This window comes from Wyeomyia smithii, chromosome 2 (genome assembly GCF_029784165.1).
Source record: "Wyeomyia smithii strain HCP4-BCI-WySm-NY-G18 chromosome 2, ASM2978416v1, whole genome shotgun sequence".
NCBI classification, from domain to species: Eukaryota; Metazoa; Arthropoda; class Insecta; order Diptera; family Culicidae; genus Wyeomyia; species Wyeomyia smithii.
In genome coordinates, this window is record NC_073695.1 from 34,870,510 (window position 1) to 34,889,588 (window position 19,079).

At 38.9% G+C, this 19,079-nt stretch overlaps 1 protein-coding gene across 1 annotated transcript in view; it reads right to left on the reverse strand.

The window, feature by feature from the left end:
* Positions 1-398: 398 nt before the first annotated feature.
* The window catches only part of LOC129724393 (solute carrier organic anion transporter family member 74D), a 30,359-nt gene continuing 11,678 nt past the window's right edge, over positions 399-19,079 (reverse strand). Inside the window, 6 exon segments of the mRNA XM_055679275.1 lie at positions 399-684; positions 749-1,071; positions 1,132-1,257; positions 1,316-1,457; positions 1,515-2,187; positions 2,250-2,815. Of these exon segments, the coding sequence (XP_055535250.1) occupies positions 516-684; positions 749-1,071; positions 1,132-1,257; positions 1,316-1,457; positions 1,515-2,187; positions 2,250-2,815 (1,999 nt within the window). The 3' untranslated portion in view covers positions 399-515.

Consider the following 19,079-nt stretch of genomic DNA (forward strand, 5'->3'; position numbering starts at 1 on the left):
ATAAAAAATGTGCCTCCCTCTTTTCCCTGCTAATTTAGAATTAAAAAAAAATGTACTGGGCTCAGTTAAACATAAATTGTATCGTGCCGTGTCAAATAAACTATTTTAAACTTAAGTTACTATTGTCTGTAGTGCAATTAACATGTTCTTTTTTGGTTTTCAAAGCTTGTTGTGTTTCTGATCTCGAAAATGAGTTTGATAAATATTGTTTATTGATAATTATCAAAAGTCTTCCAAACCGTCGCCTTTTCTACTAACGCATGCAAATGTTTGAAGCAAGCAAAGAAATTTCGTTCAAGGTTGTATGCAAGTCGACTAGATATCATGCAAATAATTGACGCCCGTTAGCACCAGTCGCCAACTTTCCGAGCACAAAGAACGAACAGTAAAAACACCGATTTTATTTCAACGTTGTATTAAAATATGCTAAATTAATGTACAATTTGGTTTTTGGAGCTATCAACGTTTATCCCTAGCAACAACAACGTTTAACAGAAGACTCAACGCGGATTCCACTACGTAGGTCTATCCGTGATGACTTCCTCTTATTTGTCTGCCAGATCGATTTCCTTGTCCTTCACCTCCTCGTCGAATATCTTCAGATCTTTCACGTAATACCACACACCACAGTCGAACAGTGTCCCCACCAGGACAAATGCCGCCGCTATAAAGTTGAGCAAATATCTGGAAGCAAAACAAAACACATTGTACATTACTTATAACATTGCGGAGCAGCAAATACACTCACCGCAAAGATTCCCCATCGTACAGCCAGCAGTTTCCCTTGCCGGAGCATGTTTTGCCCCACACCAGACAGGTCTTATCCAGCACCAGGCCGAAAAAGATTGGACTCGGTATGAAGGACATCAAACTGAGCAGCATCATGCCGAAACCCATCGAGACGGTTTTGTCTTTTTCGTCGACGCACCGCACCGACACCAGGAAGTTGCTGGCCCGTCCGGTGGCACCGGAAAACTTCAGGAAGCACATCACTACCAGGAAGGTGATAAACTCCCGCTTGCAGTCCAGCGGGCAGGGTCCGGCAATGGCCTTTCCACCGCCGGCTGAAGGCTGATGAAAGATTTATTTTAAAGAAACATTCGTTAAGATTTTGCTTAGATTGATTCTTACCTTAGGGTCATCATAAGCGAGCGAGTAGGGGAGTACTATGCTACTGTTGTACGATATCAGCCGCTTGTAAACCGGATTGTGGGCGGAATAGTTGCTGCCCAATATGCATGAACATTCGTCATAGGTCTATAAAAATTGAACGAAATTGTTAGGAGCTTTGCAATGATTGGTGGTATCTTCTAACCTTCAGGTCACCCATTTGGAATTGTTGTTTGCATCCCGCGTGGCACGCCGAGATGTAAGTGTTACCATCCTCCCCGCAAATTGGTGAATATTTCACGTAATCACACTGACAGGCCGAATTACACGTGGGAGACATCTCGTTGCTAGAAAATTCGAATCCCATTGATTTTAATCCATTGATAAAATAACTAAATTCTTACGCTGTAGGAATATTCACGATAACGGAATTTTCACTCGCCGTACATCCCAGGAAGGCATACGCAACCATCCCCATTACGGACAGGATACCGACTAGGACATTCCACGCCGCCATGTAGCGGGCCCTTGGTTTGAATTTGGAGATCACAATTCCGGAAAGTAGCACTCCGATTGCGGAGAAAGCCAAAGCGACGGTTCCGGTCACTAAACTGGACGTCGATGCGGATTGTTTGTACTGAGTTTCGATGTATTTCGGGGTGAAAATCCAGTATGGCATGTAACCGAAGAAGTAGAATACTGAGGCGATGTTGTTCAGCATGAGAATTTTGTTCCTAACCAACCGCTTAAAGGTTTTGATCATATCCTTGAAAGAGGCCGGAAGTTCGTCCTCTTTTTTCGCCTCACTTAGTTTCATTCCGAGCTTTTTCTTTTCAACAGCTATCCGTTTGCGTACCGCCGCTCTTGGGAGCTGCTTTGGGAACATTCCGATGAAAATGGCGAAAAAGCCAAGAATCAGTCCTAGCACTAGCCAGCCGATCCACCAGGCACCAAGCCAACGGGGATCATTATTAGTGATTGTTGGAGTCATCGAGGGCGAAATGTACAACTTTAAACAGTAGGAAGCTAGCGTGTACCCGATCGCTGGTCCGAGCATTCGAAGAAAGTAGGAAACACCTGAAAGAAAAAAGACAAAATTGTAGAATGATATGCTTCAAGCTGCCGACGCGGATACTCACTAACCAGAGCCGGCGTTTTCGACTTTTTAATGTTGTCATCCATGTAAGAAACACCCAGCGTATAGTAAAGTGAACTACCGATGCCGGAGATGAACTGCGCCACAAAGAGGATCGCCTGCGGGGCAAAGTTGCCCTCCTCGGTTTCGCACTGCGCTCCCCGGGTGCCATTGCTGCGGCAAAGCGTTTTCGCCTTCTGAGCCTCGAACACTTCCTTGGTTTGGTTCTCGTCGTACGTCGCCCCATACTCGGTGGTCAGTACCAAGGCCGCTTCCCCTGGACCGTACAGCAGGTGGGGCAGTGCCGTCATCCAACAGAACAAGACGATTGTGAACAAACCGAACGCTATCCAGCGCGGCCGGTGACCCTTACCGGCGTAGTAGCTTAGGATGGCCGACAGAAACAGCGAACTGATGTCGTTACCGACCGAGATGATGCCGGTGTTTTTGCTCGGAATTTTGTACCGCTTTTCCAAGGTCGTGATCGTACCGTTGAAGTAGGCGTACGTCGCGGAGAATATACAACCGATGACGCCGTACAGAAAGACGTAGGCCTTCTTGTTGGCAAACCTGCGAAGGTGGGAGAGGAGTTTTATTTTTCGGGGGCTGACATTTATGGTGATGGATAATATCTACTCCTGCGATTGATATGGTTTAAAACTTTCCGTTTGAACTTTTGAACGTAGTTGAATTGGTTGAGAACAATAAAAACTCATTCGGGGTAATAGGAAACTACCTATACATTTTCTACATACTTGTTACGTTTTTTTATGTATGATTCCATTCGCTACTTGGTCTCGAGCGAAGTCACGATAACAAGAAACGTCATTAGGTTACTGCCTTGAACTTGTTACTTGAAACTAAATCCTTGAAAAATCTATACGTACGGTAAGTTTTTGCACTCATATAGTAAGGAAGATCTAATACCGATTTTGTATTAGAAATTTTTGTGATACTGTATGAAAGACGCTTGATAGCAACAGACGAGGCATATTTTCCTAGTACTTAATGTATTTGAATATGATAGCTAACAGTATAACAAGAAAATAATTCAGTAATGCTAGAGCAACCTTTTCTTATTTCAAGAGAAGCTGTATGAAACCAACATAGGATCTAGATAAACTTATATTGTATAAAAGAAGGTAACAATACGCGTATTTTACGCGGTATCGAAAAGTTAATTTGAATTAAAATAATGTTCCGTAAAGATATTATCACGCATCAAAAACTTGTAGTTTTATTTGTAAAAATAAAAGTAACCCGTATTGATAATATCACGCTTCAAAGATGCTTGGAGTAAAGAAGAAATGCCGTAATGCTGAGAATGTTTAAAGAACAATATACATGGTAGTGATAATATCACGTGTCGAAAACTTGTTTTGAGCAAAATAACTTTTCCTAAGCAACAGAAAACATCGCGCAGTACATGTAATAAACGAAAGATGCCTCTACGCAGAGATAAAATTTCAACATTGTCAGTCATTCGATGATCTGGGTTCAGTGAGGTAACGTCCCGGTTAGGAAAAACAAATCAACTCGAGCCTCAGTTGTATATTTTTTGATTCTGGAAAAGAGAGTTACAATACATTTTGGAACATGTGTGGCACATGAAATATTATTATGAAATATATTTCAGATTTATAAATTTATACTTGAGACTTTATTGAAGCATTATTACGACATAGTTCGACATTTTTGGTACATTTTAATGATGATTCTGACACATTGTTAAACAATTTTAACCCTGTTCCCGTGGAAAAAAAAATCAGTGTTTGCTTTAAAAAATGATCTTCAAACTTTCTTTCTTATCAACAACAGCACAATTGGTAAAAAATTATGTGATTTGCATATTTTAGAACAATTAGTTTTCTAACCGCAATAATAATAACATCATTTGATCTTTAAAAATCAGCTCCCAACTCTATTTTTGAGCAACGGCAAAGCCTTTCGTTGCAGGCCTTTACAGAAGTATGATTTAAAAATTTTTTCATACTTATTTGGGAGCAATTCAGAGGGTTTTTTTTAAGGGATGAAATTGAGTGCCAAAGAGGGTCTCAAGTAAAAGGTTCTTGTTCGCTCCCATACCTAAACAAATTACCAGCTGCTGTTGAAACAACAACCGAATAATATTTTTCCTCTTGCATACTTTACCAAAACCGTTAGGAAAGGTGGACGAAAAATTGACGATCATCCATGAATTCTTGGTGAGTGGTCATTCGCATATGGATTTTCTTCTTTTTGCCTTTCTCCTAGAAAGGTATAGCAATCACTTGCAAAACCGAAAGTATAAAAGTGCTCCAAAGGGCCGAATGGCATATATCACTCGACTCAGCTCGACGAGCTGAGCATTTTCTGTATGTATGTGTGTGTGTGTGTGTGTGTGTGTGTGTGTGTGTGTGTGTGTGTGCAGATTTTTATTCTCACTCACTTTTCTCAGAGATGGCTGGACCGATTTTCATGAAATTAATTGCAAATGAAAGGTCTCGTTGTCCCATAAGACTCTATTAAATTTTATTGTAATCGGATTTTCAGTTTAGAGCTTATGTATCAAAATGTGAAAATCATGAAACATCATTATCTCAAAAACTACACAACCGATTTGAACAAAATTGAATTCAAATGAACGGGCTACCTTAAAAACCTCTAACTTTTGAATTTTATGAAGATTGAACTTGTGGTTCAAAAGTTATGAAAAGAAACGTGTTCTGAAGACTGTTTAATCTCACTCATGTTTCTCAGAGATGGCTGTACCGATGTCCATAAAATCAGTGTCAAATGGAAGGTCTAGTTGCCCCATAAGACCCTATTGATTTGTTTTGCAATCGGACTATTACTTTGCCTGTTATGTTTAAAAATGTGAAATCAGGCTATGAAAAGGAACATATTCCTCATATTTCTCACTTTTCTCAATGATGGCTGACCCGATTTCCACAAAATTAGTGTCAAATGAAATGTATAGCTGCCTCATAATACCCTATTGAATTTTACTGTAAGCGGACTGTAACTTCGTCTGTAATGTATCGAAATGTGAAAATCACGAAACTTCATTATCTCAGAAACTACACAACCGATTTGAACAATATCGATATGAAATGAACGAGCTAGTTAACTGATGAATTATGATTGAACACGTGGTTTAAAAGTTTGGCTGCCCTATACGTTCCCATTTCATTTAATTATAATCGAACTTAAGCAACCGTTATGTATCAAATTGTTAATAAAACAACGGAAGTCTATTATCTCAAAGATTACATGACTAATTTGAACATAACTAGTGTTATACGAACGAGTCATCTCTCGAACTTACAAATAACAAACTTCATAACAATTTGATATGTGGCTCAAAAGTTATGGAAAGAAAAGAAATTCAAAGACTATTTAAAACTATACCTGCTTTGATCAATATACGTGGCCTCAACATAATTTAAATGTGGTATCGTACTATTTGAACGTTCCAACACTCTATTAATTTTCTTGTGCCAACGTAAGAACAATCACATACCGCGACGACGCGAGACAGGACATAACACTTATTATTCTTACAAAACATAAAAAGGAGTAAATTTACCTTTTTCGTCGACCGGTTTCGGGCTACGATCTTGCCCATCAGCTGGACGATGTCCGACTAGTAACTTGTGGTAGTTTCCGATCCTGATACGCAGAGAGTTGTACTGTATTTACAGCTTCGTTAGATGGAAGAGAGGGGACGATATTGGGGGGTCGTCCTCATTCATTAGTGGGTGGTCAGTGGTAGTGATGTACATGGATTCCCATGCATTTAAGTGTGCGGTTTTTCGTACATTTTTTATCAGTTTAACCTTTTCCCAATCAACACTATGTTTTTGGGATGTAGTGTGTGCTGCCACACTTGAGTCATTGACTCGATCGTTTTCTACTGCAGTTTTATGTTCTCGCAGTCTAGCTTTAAGTTTACGCCGAGTTTGGCCAATGTAAACAGCGGGGCAGTTTTCGCAGGGGATTTTGTATATGCCTGATTTTTCCTCCGGAGGCACTTTGTCTTTAAGATTAACCAGCAGATCTTTTAAATTGTTATTGCTTTTATATGCAGCGTGGAAACCATGTTTTTGAAGCACGGATTGGATAGAATTTGTCAATTTTGGATAAAACGGGAGGCTGATCCAACGCTTTTCTTCTTTCTCTGGCTGTAGTGTTGTGCAGTTCTGTCTGTGTTTTTTCCTTTCGTGTTTCCGGAGAATTTTGTCAACGAAAGTTTTATCGTATCCATTCAGTTCGGCAACTTCATGTATTCTATTTCTTTCGGTTACAAAGTTTTCGCTCTCCATCGGTATGCTGAAGAGACGGTGTACCATCGAATGGAAGGCTGCTTGTTTTTGAGCACCGTGATGGTTGGAATCTGAGGTAATGTATCTGTCTGTGGATGTCGGTTTTCGATATATTTCGTACTTTAGTGTATCGGAGATATTTCTTTTCTGTTAATTATAAGATCCAGGAATGGTAGCTTCCCGTCGGATTCTTTTTCTACCGTAAATTCAATTGTACTATGGCGGGAGTTTAATAAGTCTAGCGTTTGTGAAAGATATCGTTCTTTTACCACTGAAAAGATGTCGTCGACATAGCGCCTCCAAACTCGCGGGAAATATTTTTCTTTGAGCAATCCCATTTCAAAGTCGCTCATAAAAGCTTCTGCCAAAAGTGATGACAATTTATTGCCCATGCTGAGCCCAAATGTCTGTCTGAAGAACCTACTCCTAAATGAAAAATAGCTCTGGTTCATACAGGTTATGCCTCGATGTGATTGGGGGGTACACGTTTATGTTCAAGATGTCTGCGCAGACTATCCAATGCATTATTCACTGGTACGCTGGGGAATAGAGCAGTTACATCAAATGACACCAAGATTTCTCCCCTTTTCGACTCTATATCTCGCAGTCTATCCACTAACTCTACAGAAATTTTCACATTCATGCCATGGGTTATGGGGTATTTTTTCATCTCTTCCACCACCCAGGCAGCCATCTTTTCCATCGGTGTACCGATATTTGACGAAATAGGACGCATTGCTAATGGGACTTTATGTATTTTTGGGAGGCAGTACAGCGCTGCAACTTTTGGATTGGGAACGTGAAACTTACGTTCCAGTTTATCCTCTCCCAACAGGTGCGCAACTTTCTGCCGAACGGCACTCGCTTCTTCCGTCATTGCATTGAGCGGGTCTCTGGGTTTGCCATTTTTAAATTTGTGTTCCTCGTACGGGCCAGTGTTGATCATATCAAAGACTCGAGCATCGTAATCTTGTTTATCCATGATCACTACTGCATTTCCTTTGTCCGCACGAGAATACACCACATCACGGGCCTTTAGCTGGCGTATCGCACACCACGCGTCGAAGCTCAGCTGTTCATCCTTATACCGTCTGTGTATTGCTTTCGAGATACAACGTTCAACATCGTGACGAATTGCTGATTTGGAAGTGAAACTGTTGTATTGGATGGCACTCTCAATATTGTTCACAGTATCAGCAATAGGGGGGTGTGAAGGAGGAATTGCAAAATTTAATCCCTTGTTCAACAACTCCAACTCCGGCTCTGTGAGTTGGGCAGACGATAGGTTGACGACATCTCTTTGCTTTCTTCGACGCTTGCGCTTGTGTAAGAGCCAACAACTTTTTCTGGTGCCTTCTCTTCGTTGTAATCAAGTGCCTGCGCAAGTTGCGGTTTATTTTGCACATCACGGTTTGCCAACACTCTTTTCTACCCTCCGCACACTGATACACAATACACTCTGCACAATTATGGTATGCGGATTGTTTCAACAAATCTAGGTGAAGTGAGTATAGCTGTTCTTCGACCACGGACAGGGCTTTATGTTTAAATTTTATTTCTTCTGCCAGCCAAATCTTTCTTGCACTTTTGGCTGCTTTCTCACTGGACTCACTGCTTATGCATGGCTTTATTTTTATAAATTTGGGGATTAAGCCTCTTCTCTGGCATTTCGTTAGGAACTGGATATCCAACAACAAACTTCTTTTCTTCGTAACTAATCGGCCAATGAGTATTATTCGGTCATTTTCGACTGTTTCCTAAAAGTTGCCATTTAGCAATTCAAAATGGTGCCTGAGGTCAATTCTTAGCTCATTGCATAATTCTAGTTCCAGATATACTTATATTGGATGGTATTTGGTTATTTTAGGCAGTTTTTCACAAACCGGAAGTCGCCATCTTGGATTTCAAAAAGGTATTTGAGATAATTTCTAGCCTCTGAGCGTCATTCTGGTTGAAGAAACACCCATATTGGGTGTTATTCGATCATTTTCCGCTGTTTCCCAGGAACCGGAAGTCGCCAACCTAGAATCCAAAACGGGGTCTGTGGTCGATTTCAGCTGCTGTGTATCATTCTAGATCCGGAGATACTCATGTCAGACGGAAATCGGCCATTTTTGGCTGTTTTCTAGAAACCAGAAGTTGCCATCCTACAATTGGGTCCTAAAGCTATACCGGTTTTTATATATCATTTGAAAAAGCCGCGTTTTCTGAGCAAAACGTGATTTTTAAAAAACGTTTATCGTTTTCCTTCGATTTTGAAATGGAGAATAAAAAAACTGCTCGAAATATGAGTATATGAGAAAACTGTCATTTAAGGCAGTTCGAGCAGATTTTTCTACTTCATTTAAAAATCAAAGGAAAATAATAAACATTTTTTAAAAATCACGTTTTGCTCAGAAAATTGCACTCTTCCAGCTGATATATAAAAATCAGAAAACCGTTTGAAATGTTCTTGCAACATTCTGGCTCCGGAGATACTCATATTGGGTGGTATTTGGTCACTTTGGGCTGTTTTGACGTTGGACTAACGTCTATATCGAAGTTAGGCACCTGAATTTGAAAATCTAGTAATTCAACCAGGGAAAACCAGGGAAAAGTGGTCATCAGTCATTTCTTTTCAGAATTTCGAGGTTTTGGCATCAACCGATCAGAAATTCTTTTACGGTTGAATTTATGTAACAAAAATAACCTATTGTTCGAGATACACTACTGAAAAATTGATAAATCACATCGATTGTCTAAATCATACCGTGCAACCAATCACCACCTCTCTTCACAAGCACAGTCGACACTAACGGATACAACCTATCTGACTTTGTAAACAGTCTCGCGCAGCTTTCAACCAATAACGAGCTCGCTTTCGGTAGCTGCAACAGGTGTTTCAACACCGTTTTAAAATGCTTCTTTTATCATTACCACTAAACAGATTCTAAACACCAATGGCTTGATTGATAGGGGAAATATTGCGCAAGATTGTCATATAATAATTTAAATATTTTTTCGATACTAAACTAGTTAAAAGTTGTGTTAAAAGTTGTGTTAAAAGTCGTGCACATTCAACCAATCACAAGCTCGCTTCTACTTCGCTCGCGGATGGATTTTTGCTTTGGGCTATATAATAGCATGCGTCGTCTCATAGCAGTCATCAGTTAACAAGTGGAAGGCCACTAGAACGGTCCTGAATAACCAGCAGCGGTGGCTGATTCCAGTGGCGAAACTGAGCTGCAGCAGAATCTGAGCGGTGGTATCAGGCAGCAGCGGCGGAGGTAGTGGGCAGCTGCATTTCTTCATTCAGTTCGGTTCCCCTTCGATCTGAGTTGGACCCCACCAGCGGTAATCCAATTCAGATATCGTTGGGTGAAAACGGCCAGAAACTGCACGAGCCAGCACCGCCACTAGGAAAGCTACTGCCATTTAGTGTGTGTGCAGTGTGCACATATAGCGCATGTGTATCTGCATTGCAATGCCATTTGCGTTGATAGGGATGGCGCTGTTTCGTGGCTAGCTATAGCGTGTGTACTAATGTCTAGCATGTGTAGCATATTATGGCCTAAGAGAAGAGTGGCCAAGATGATACCTCGGTTTGCTCCAGGTTTTTTGCTCCAAACGTGAATGGTTGATTTTGACAGCACGCGTGTGTGACAATATTCAAAAGGGGTTCAGCTTGCCGTGTTGCTAAACAGCTGATGTTCGACCCATTCATTGAGTAAGTAAAAGTGAAATATTGTGGACACAATTTTGTTTTCGTTGCGACAAAAAAGCAAAAAAGAATTTGAATGAAGTGCCAAGAGTTTGGTCGTAAAATTTTATCGATTTCCCAAGAATGCAGAACCTTATCGACAGTGGCTAAAAATATGCGAAAAATCTTAAAAAGATATTCCAAATTTTAAAATCTCACGCAATAGTCGAAAATGCAGTGAAGGTATTTCTTTTTATTATTATGTTGTTTATTTAGTTGTTCGTGGTAACGTGAAATCAAGCTTTTCTTGAAAACAAGCAATTTTCCCCTTGATCTTGCAACAGGAATTAAGTGTTTCGACAAATATTTTTCATTCTGCTCTCTATAAAAAGTCCGGAGAAGTCAGAAAAACCAAAAAAAAAGTTTGGCAGTGGTAGTATGATGATATAAATATGGACGAAGTTTTGTTGTTTTGTTTTATATGTTGTTTGTAATCCAATTTTCATTGTTGTGTTTTTTGTTAAATAAAAATATCAAATAAATAAATTTTTCTGGTTGCACTGGATTTTGCGTAAGGCAGACGAAAATAATGTTCAACCGGGGATATGTTTCATATCGAAGAAGAAGAGAAAGAAGCCACTTGGCCACTCTTCTCTTAGATTATGGCTATTGCGTGTATATCTTCAGCGTGTGTGGATAGCTGCTGCCTGTGTAATGATTATTTATAGCGTATGTATCGATAGTAATAGCACATGGTAACCATGTCATGGTTGGATAGCCTATGCGTGTGTATAGATGTATGGATAGGAATAGCGTGTTATGGATAGCTTTGGCATGTGTGTATAAAAAACTATAGCTACAGCGGGTGTATGAATAGTTTTAATGTGTGTATAGATAGTTATAGCATGTGTGTGGATAACTATAGCGGGTGTTTTTTGAAGATTATTATTGCCATTAAAAATATTAAAACGTCTTAACGAACACAGTTGTGAATTTGAATTTACAGCTACCACTACAACTACCGAAAAACGTGTAATTGAACCCTTGCTATTGTCGTTTTCGTTTTTGCGGTGTAGCTACCCCGCGGACTACACTTTGTCCTATCACTGTTTTTTTTTACATTTTCCGGACTATCCCGGACTACCCTTTTTCTGTCCCGGACAGTCCGCGCAAGAAACAAAGTGCAGTTTTGAAGACACCAACACATTCACACGTATGTGTCAAAATCAAAAAAAAAATTTGTCAAATGTTTGCTTTGATTATTGTTCTTCGCGTGTCAAACATCAGGTTGAATTTTATTTATTTAATTTTGTTATTTTGTGATTTTTCAGTAAATTGGCAAATTTTTCGTACAGTAGCACAAACGCGATAAAAGACAATGGCGCTAATGACCAAAACAAAAGTGACAGCTACCTCTGGTATTACGCACACCATTGCAACTGCAGGGGAAGTGTTTTTTTAGCTGCAAAGCGTAGTCCGGGACGGGATAGTCCTGCCGTAAAAACGAATTCGACATATAATAAGTTATTGAAATAAACGTATTTTTTTTAATACATGAAGTTATATGCTGGGCTGGAGCTAACCTAGCATGAGTTATACCGATTTAATGTCAAACAATTTTTAAATTTAAAATTTTCGTTTGAATCGTTCTAGGCTTCAATTTCAGATAGTTTCGTTAAGTTTGCGTTTTGCTTAGATAGAAAAATTTTACCAATACGCTCAATTGAATGATTGTCTTGATAGTGCAGCTACGAACAAAGGTTTGATTCGAATTTGTATGAAATGACAGCGATTAAATAAAAGATATCCATTCTTTTAGTATATATTATTATTTATAACGTTTTAACGTCTCAGCATTCAGAAATGCACTGGTAGATAAAATTGCAGCAAATACTAGAGTTGCAATTCTCTCTATTAGTTGTTTTAATGTAATATAAGAATACCGTAGTCCAACGTCATGCGGTCGTGTCTTGAATACCACCCTCCTACTTTTTTCAGAAACCAAAAATCGTCATTTTGAACTTTAAAATTACCTGTGAAATAAATTTCTGTCATCTGGGCGTAATTCTGGTTCCGAAAATATTCATATTGAATGGTATTTGGTCATTTCCGGCTGTTTGCCAGACACCGGAAGTCACCATCTTAAAATTCAAGATTGTGTCTGTGATCAATTTTTAGCTTCTGTGCATCTTTCTGGTTCCGGAGATACTCACATTAAATGGGAAGTGTCCATTTTAGGCTGATTTCCAGAAACCGGAAGTTGCTATCTTACAATCCAAAATGTTGCCTAAGGTCGATTATGGAACATATTTTTTACCACTCAAACATTCACCTGCCAAATTTAGTTCCATTTAGTTGGTTAGCTCTCGAGATGTGCAGAAATTTGTGTTTCATTTGTATGGCATCCCTCCCTTCCAAAAGAAGGAGGGGTGTCAAAACATTATGGACATATTTTTTACCCCTTAAAACATCTACATGCCAAATTCGGTTTCATTTGCTTGGTTTGTTCTTGAGTTGTGCAGAAATTTAGGTTTCATTTGTATGGGACCCCTCCCTTCCAGAAAAGGGAGGGGTCTAAAACTATCATGGGAACCTTCATCGGCACCAAAAACCCCTACATACAAATTTTAACGTCGATCGGCTCGGTAATTTTCGAGCCAATATGGATCAGACAGACCGGATTGCATTTTTATATCTATAGATTACAACATCAATATTTTTTAAGAGTGAATATACATTTATTGGATTGAAGCGTTCATGTAAATCTATTTTTACAAATAAAAGTTTGAATGAGAAAGGCTGGGTTCTTATATCTATAAATGCGAATGTCTGTCTGCCTGTTCCCTATAGACTCAAAAACTACTGAACCTTAGAATCTAGAATGGCAACGCTGGAAAACAGCCAAAAATGATCATTCCGGAATCGCTATGATACCCAAAGAACGAAAATCCAATCCAAGCGCCTTTTTCAAATCCAAAATGGCGATATCCTGTTTCCGAAAATGACCGAATTTATTATTGATTATTATATTATTGGTTGTTTTTGAAACCAAAATGATACCCAGAGGTCCTAAGTTGACTCCAGACGCCAAATCCAAGATGACGATTTTCGGATGCTGGATTCTGGAGCCAGAAATGATTATTGAAAGTTATTGACATAGACATATTGATACAAGATAATCCATCGTAATCTTATTGACTATCATTTGAAGAATTATTGAAAAGGAGTAGCTCACGTTGAATTTATCCCTTGCGATCGTTCTCACATGCAATAACGCAAGCCATGTAACAAACAACCTCATGTAGTTCTACGTCGAATTTGCGGTCGGGGCTTTGCAAACAACATTACGAGATAATATCTCATTCAAATTAAACTAAAAGATTTTAACGGATACTACTGATTTAGCTGATTCTGAAATATAGGCCCCAACATTTTTATCATTGGGCCAAACAACCCAACATAAACATGTGTAGGTTGTTATCAAAATGACTGGATACCCTTTTTATTCATAATACAAAAACACTTCTTAAATAATCTAAAATCGAAAAACTCGATTTTTTTGATCGTTTTAAAATAGTTTATTTGACACGGCACGATACAATTTATGTTTAACTGAGCCAAGTACATTTTTTTTTAATTCTAAATTAGCAGGGACAAGAGGGAGGCACATTTTTTATATCTCGCTGCCGACTACGAGCTAGTGGGGATTTAAGGTGAGAGGAGGGGAGTTACAATTTTGATTTTAACTATATTGAGTTATACGATTTATTTATTTGTACATGGCAAAGCAGTGATGTTCTATTTGAGCAGTTTGGACTGAGGTGTCTGCGTGAACATAAAGATGCCGAGTCTTCGTAAAAACTCGATTTATATTTGTTTAAATTTAGCACGTTAGTCTTTTTTCACGTGTTGTTTGATTAAAGATTTAAATAATGCTGAATCTATCTCTGGCCAAACAAATATGCCAGGAATCCCGAAAAATTTACAACTAATTCTATTACAAATGAAAACACATAATGGTTTGGTTTTCAATGTTTTTTTTTTTCATGTGTATGTGAACAAATGTAAACTTACGCGTTTGATTTTTTGAAAATTTGTAACAACGTAATCCTAAATCCTTGTAAAGAATAGTTCTTACGGATTTCGGGTAAATTTTTAATGATTTTGCCATTTTTCGAATTGACCTTCTAGAATCACGGCTAATCCGGTTCCCAGGGGTCCTAGCGGTCCTTTTTCTGCCTCTTCCTGAACGGTCCTCTAAATTTCCCAGCTCATTATATCGTTTCATAGCGTCTCTAATAGTTGGAATAGGCATTTTTAACATACTAGCGATACTTACTGGACGCTTTCCTTGCTTATACAACTCGATCATCGTACTGCGAAATGGACTTGACTTCATAATGACACTTAATGCACACTGTTTCAGAGGAGATTTCGTGGTTTTATTTACACATAACCAAGGATAAAAATTGCATAGGTAAGCTCATTTCAACATCTATAAAATCTTAGTTATACACTAAAACACAAAACACGGATAATTATTCCTCACCCTGTATGTATTTCCGGATAGATCCACGAAGAAGCTAACCAAGAAAAAAATGGACTTGAATTCGTATGAGCAGGAAATTGCTGCACATAAATTCATCACCAATTCAAACTAAAAAATAATCCCAATAATTGATAATTGTTACTAGATAACTTATTTTCGTATAAACGGTCATATCAAACTTCTCTTCTGCACTCCCCATCAATTTTATTATATTATGCATGTTTTTTTATTTATTTGGACCGACTTTCGGATATTTTTCCTCTGAAATTGACTCTGACTGGGCTCTGGGTTGCCCAAAAAACGGTAAAGTCCCAGAAAGACGATTTTCGGCCAAAAATATTACTTTCGGGATAACGTCAGATCTCGACGTTTCATGCGTTTCCAGTCAATTGTCTCGGTTTTCCGATTGTTCCGCAGGGTCTGTTCTAGCGATAACGTTTTTTCTACTAGCCGTAAACCCTGTATTTAGAATGATCCTGAAAGATATTTTCGGTTTGATCTGATACCTCGCAACATAAATAAGTAAAAGAATGAAGATTGGGATAAAGTGGTGGATCCACAATGAATTGGTTCCGGAAATTAACACCGCACGCTTTCTGGAGGTATGAATGAACAAAAGAGACAAGTTTAATTTTCACGGAGCTGAAATTGAAGGATCAATTATTATTAAATTATTAAACAACGCTCTTTGGGCTTGCAGCAATACATTGGGCAAAAAGTGGGGACTTAAGCCAAGGATGTTTCAGAGGATATACTTGGCAATAGTGAGATCCAGAGTAACTTATGCTTCGCTAGTGTGATGGCTCAAAACAACAAAAATTTGCTTGGCTAGGAAATATAGGTATGCCAATACCTGCATTTTCTAGCAGATAGTCAAGTAGCCCTCAATGCATTAAAAGCATACACATGTCAGTCGAGGTTGGTATGGGATTGTATTCAATCACTACGATAACTAACTGTAACAAACGTTGTTAATCTATACTGGGTGCCTGGTCACTGTAGTATAGAAGGAAATAAGAAAGTAGGAGGGTGGTATTCAAGACACGACCGCATGACGTTGGACTACGGTATTCTTATATTACATTAAAACAAATAATAGATAGAATTGCAACTCTAGTATTTGCTGCAATTTTATCTAACAGTGCATTTCTGGATGCTGAGACGTTAAAACGTTATAAATAATAATATATACTAAAAGAATGGATATCTTTTATTTAATCGCTGTCATTTCATACATATTCGAATCAACCCTTTGTTTGCTGCACTACCAAGACAATCATGTAATTGAGCGAACTGGTAAAATTTTCCTATCTAAGCAAAAAGCAAACTTTACGAAACTATCTGAAATTGGAGCCCAGAACCGAAAATTTTAAATTTGAAAATTGTTTGACATTTAATCGATAAAACTCATGCTAGGTTAGTTCCAGCCCAGCATATAACTTCATGTATTTGAAAAAAAAAAACGTTTGGTTCAATAACTCAATATAGCAAGAGCTCAATCACACGTTTTTCGGTAGTTGTTATCAAGGTTTGGGCGAGACAGGAAAATATCTTAACTTCTTCAGTTGTGATTTAGAGCATTTCTAATTGTTTTTTTATTTTTCACGATAGCGACAAGTTTGTTTTTTTCTTTGTGTGCGAGAAACAAAATCAAAACCGCGCACCGAGAAACAAAAACGAAAATTTAATGAATGCTCATTGAGAAAACTTGCAACTCTTTTTACCAATAATTTATGATACTCAAAAGAACCCGTTTTGATCTAAATCAAATTTCTAGTAAATAAGTGTTGATCATTCATAGGTAGTAATTTTTCCTCGATGAATAAAGACTGGCTGAAGAAGTTAAAATCGATGCTGTAAAATCAAATTCACAACTGTGTTCGTTAAGACGTTTTAATATTTTCAATGACAATAATAATCTTCGATAAACTCCCGCTATAGTTATTCACACACATGCTATAACTATCTAAACACGCGTTAAAACTATTCATACACACGCTGTAGCTATAGCTATCCATACACACGCTATTCCTTTCCATACATTCGATACAACTATCTATACACACGCATAAGCTATCCAACCATGTGCTATTACTATCCATACATACGCTATAACTAATCATTACACACGCAGCAGCTATCCACACACAAGCTATAACTATCTGTACACACGCTGAAGATATACACGCAATAGCCATAATATGCTACACATGCTAGTGTCTTACACACGCTATAGCTAGCCATACACACGCAACAGCGCCATCCCTATCATCGCAAATGTCATAGCAATACAGATGCACATACGCTATATGTGCACACTGCACACACACTAAATGGCGGTAGCTTTCCTAGTGGCGGTGCTGGCTCGTGCAGTTTCTGGCTGTTTTCACCAACGATATCTGAATTGGATTACCGCTGGTGGGGTCCAACTCAGATCGAAGGAGAACCGAACTGAATGAAGAAATGCAGCTTCCCACTACCTCCGCCGTTGCTGCCTGATACCACCGCTCTGGTTCTGCTGCAGCTCAGTTTGGCCGCTGGAATCAGCCACCGCTGCTGATTATACAAGACCGGCCTGGTGGCCTTTCACTTGTTAACTGATGAATGCTATGAGACGACACAGGCTTTTATATAGCCCAAAGCAAAAATCCATCCGCGAGCAAACAAGAAGCGAGCTTGTGATTGGTTGAATGTGCACGACTTTTAACACAACTTTTAACTAGTTTAGTATCGAAAACATATTTAAATTATTATATGTCAATCTTGCGCAATATTTCCCCTATCAATCAAGCCATTGGTGTTTAGAATCTGTTCAGTGGTAATGATAAAAGAAGCATTTTAAAACGGTGTTGAAACACCTGTTGCAGCTACCGAAAGCGAGCTCGTTATTGGTTGAAAGCTGTGAGACTGTTTACAAAGTCAGATCGGTTGTATCCGTTAGTGTCGACTGTGCTTGTGAAGAGAGGTGGTGATTGGTTGCTAGGTATGATTTAGACAATCGATGTGATTTTTCAATTTTTCAATAGTGTATCTCGAACAATAGGTTATTTTTGTTACATAAATTCAACCGTAAAAGAATTTCTGATCGGTTGATGCCAAAACCTCGAAATTCTGAAAAGAAATGACTGATGTATAAGCGCTCAAAACCTGACCACTTTTTCCTGGTTTTCCCCGGTTGAATTACTAGATTTTCAAATTCAGGTGCCTAACTTCGATATCGACGTTAGTCCAACGTCAAAAGCCGATCTCTTAGCAAGAATTGGTTCTTCAACTGCATTCGTCGGGCCGGAGCCATTCTGTGGGCTATCTTCATCCTGTTTGAAATCTGAGCTCAGTGGCTGGGAATTCGTTGTGTATCGTCAACCAGTACGGACGTGTTTTAATTAGCTCTCGGCCACACGCGAATTTAAATTTTTGTTTTTTGTTTACATTCTTTTTTCGCTTGTAGGTGCTTTTGTGCCAGTAAGTCAACTCAAGCTCCGCGCGAGTAAGTTTGTGCGTTATTTACACTTTTTTTGTAAACATGACATCGTTAGTTAGTGGAAACTGTGTGGTGTGCGGTTTTGGGTCTTCGGACAACCGGAACTTATGGAAGTGTGGGGGGTGTTCCCTACGATTCCATGCCGCGTGCGCAGGTGTTCAACGAAACAAGGAAGACCAGATTAGGTCCTACATGATGCCAGCCAGCAATGATTGTCAGGAGCGAATCGCGATGGAATTAAATTTTCGTCACCTGGTACACCAGCAGGCTCTTCTTGCTGACTTAGTGAAAAAGCATAGCGAAGCAATACACAAATCGACGTCAACATTGCAGAAAATTGGAATCGTTCAAGAGGCACTCGAACGACAAGAAACTCTATTCGATGAACTAAAACAGGAGCTTTCGTCTGTTAAAAAAGTGAACTCTCCTACAAAAGTAGTGAGACAAATCAATAACCACGTGACGACACTTTTCGACGATGCTATAACTTCCGCTAAAGTTAACATGACTGAGTCGCTTGGGATACTTAGCAACTCGATTACAAATAAGCTGACCAGTCATATTGATGAAATAACTAATAGAGTCGACGAACAGCTTGAAGCTGTTAAAAAGTAGGAGGGTGGTATTCAAGACACGACCGCATGACGTTGACTACCGTATTCTTATAAAAAAAAAATATTCCATTGAAGCAAATAGTAGAGGGAATTGCAACGCTTCTTTTACAAAACTTCTGTAACAAAATTTCGAGGCACCAAAAGGTACCAGTTGCCGATTATTCTCGTTTACTGGTTAGTCCGTCCAGAATTCCAGCCATTTTAGTA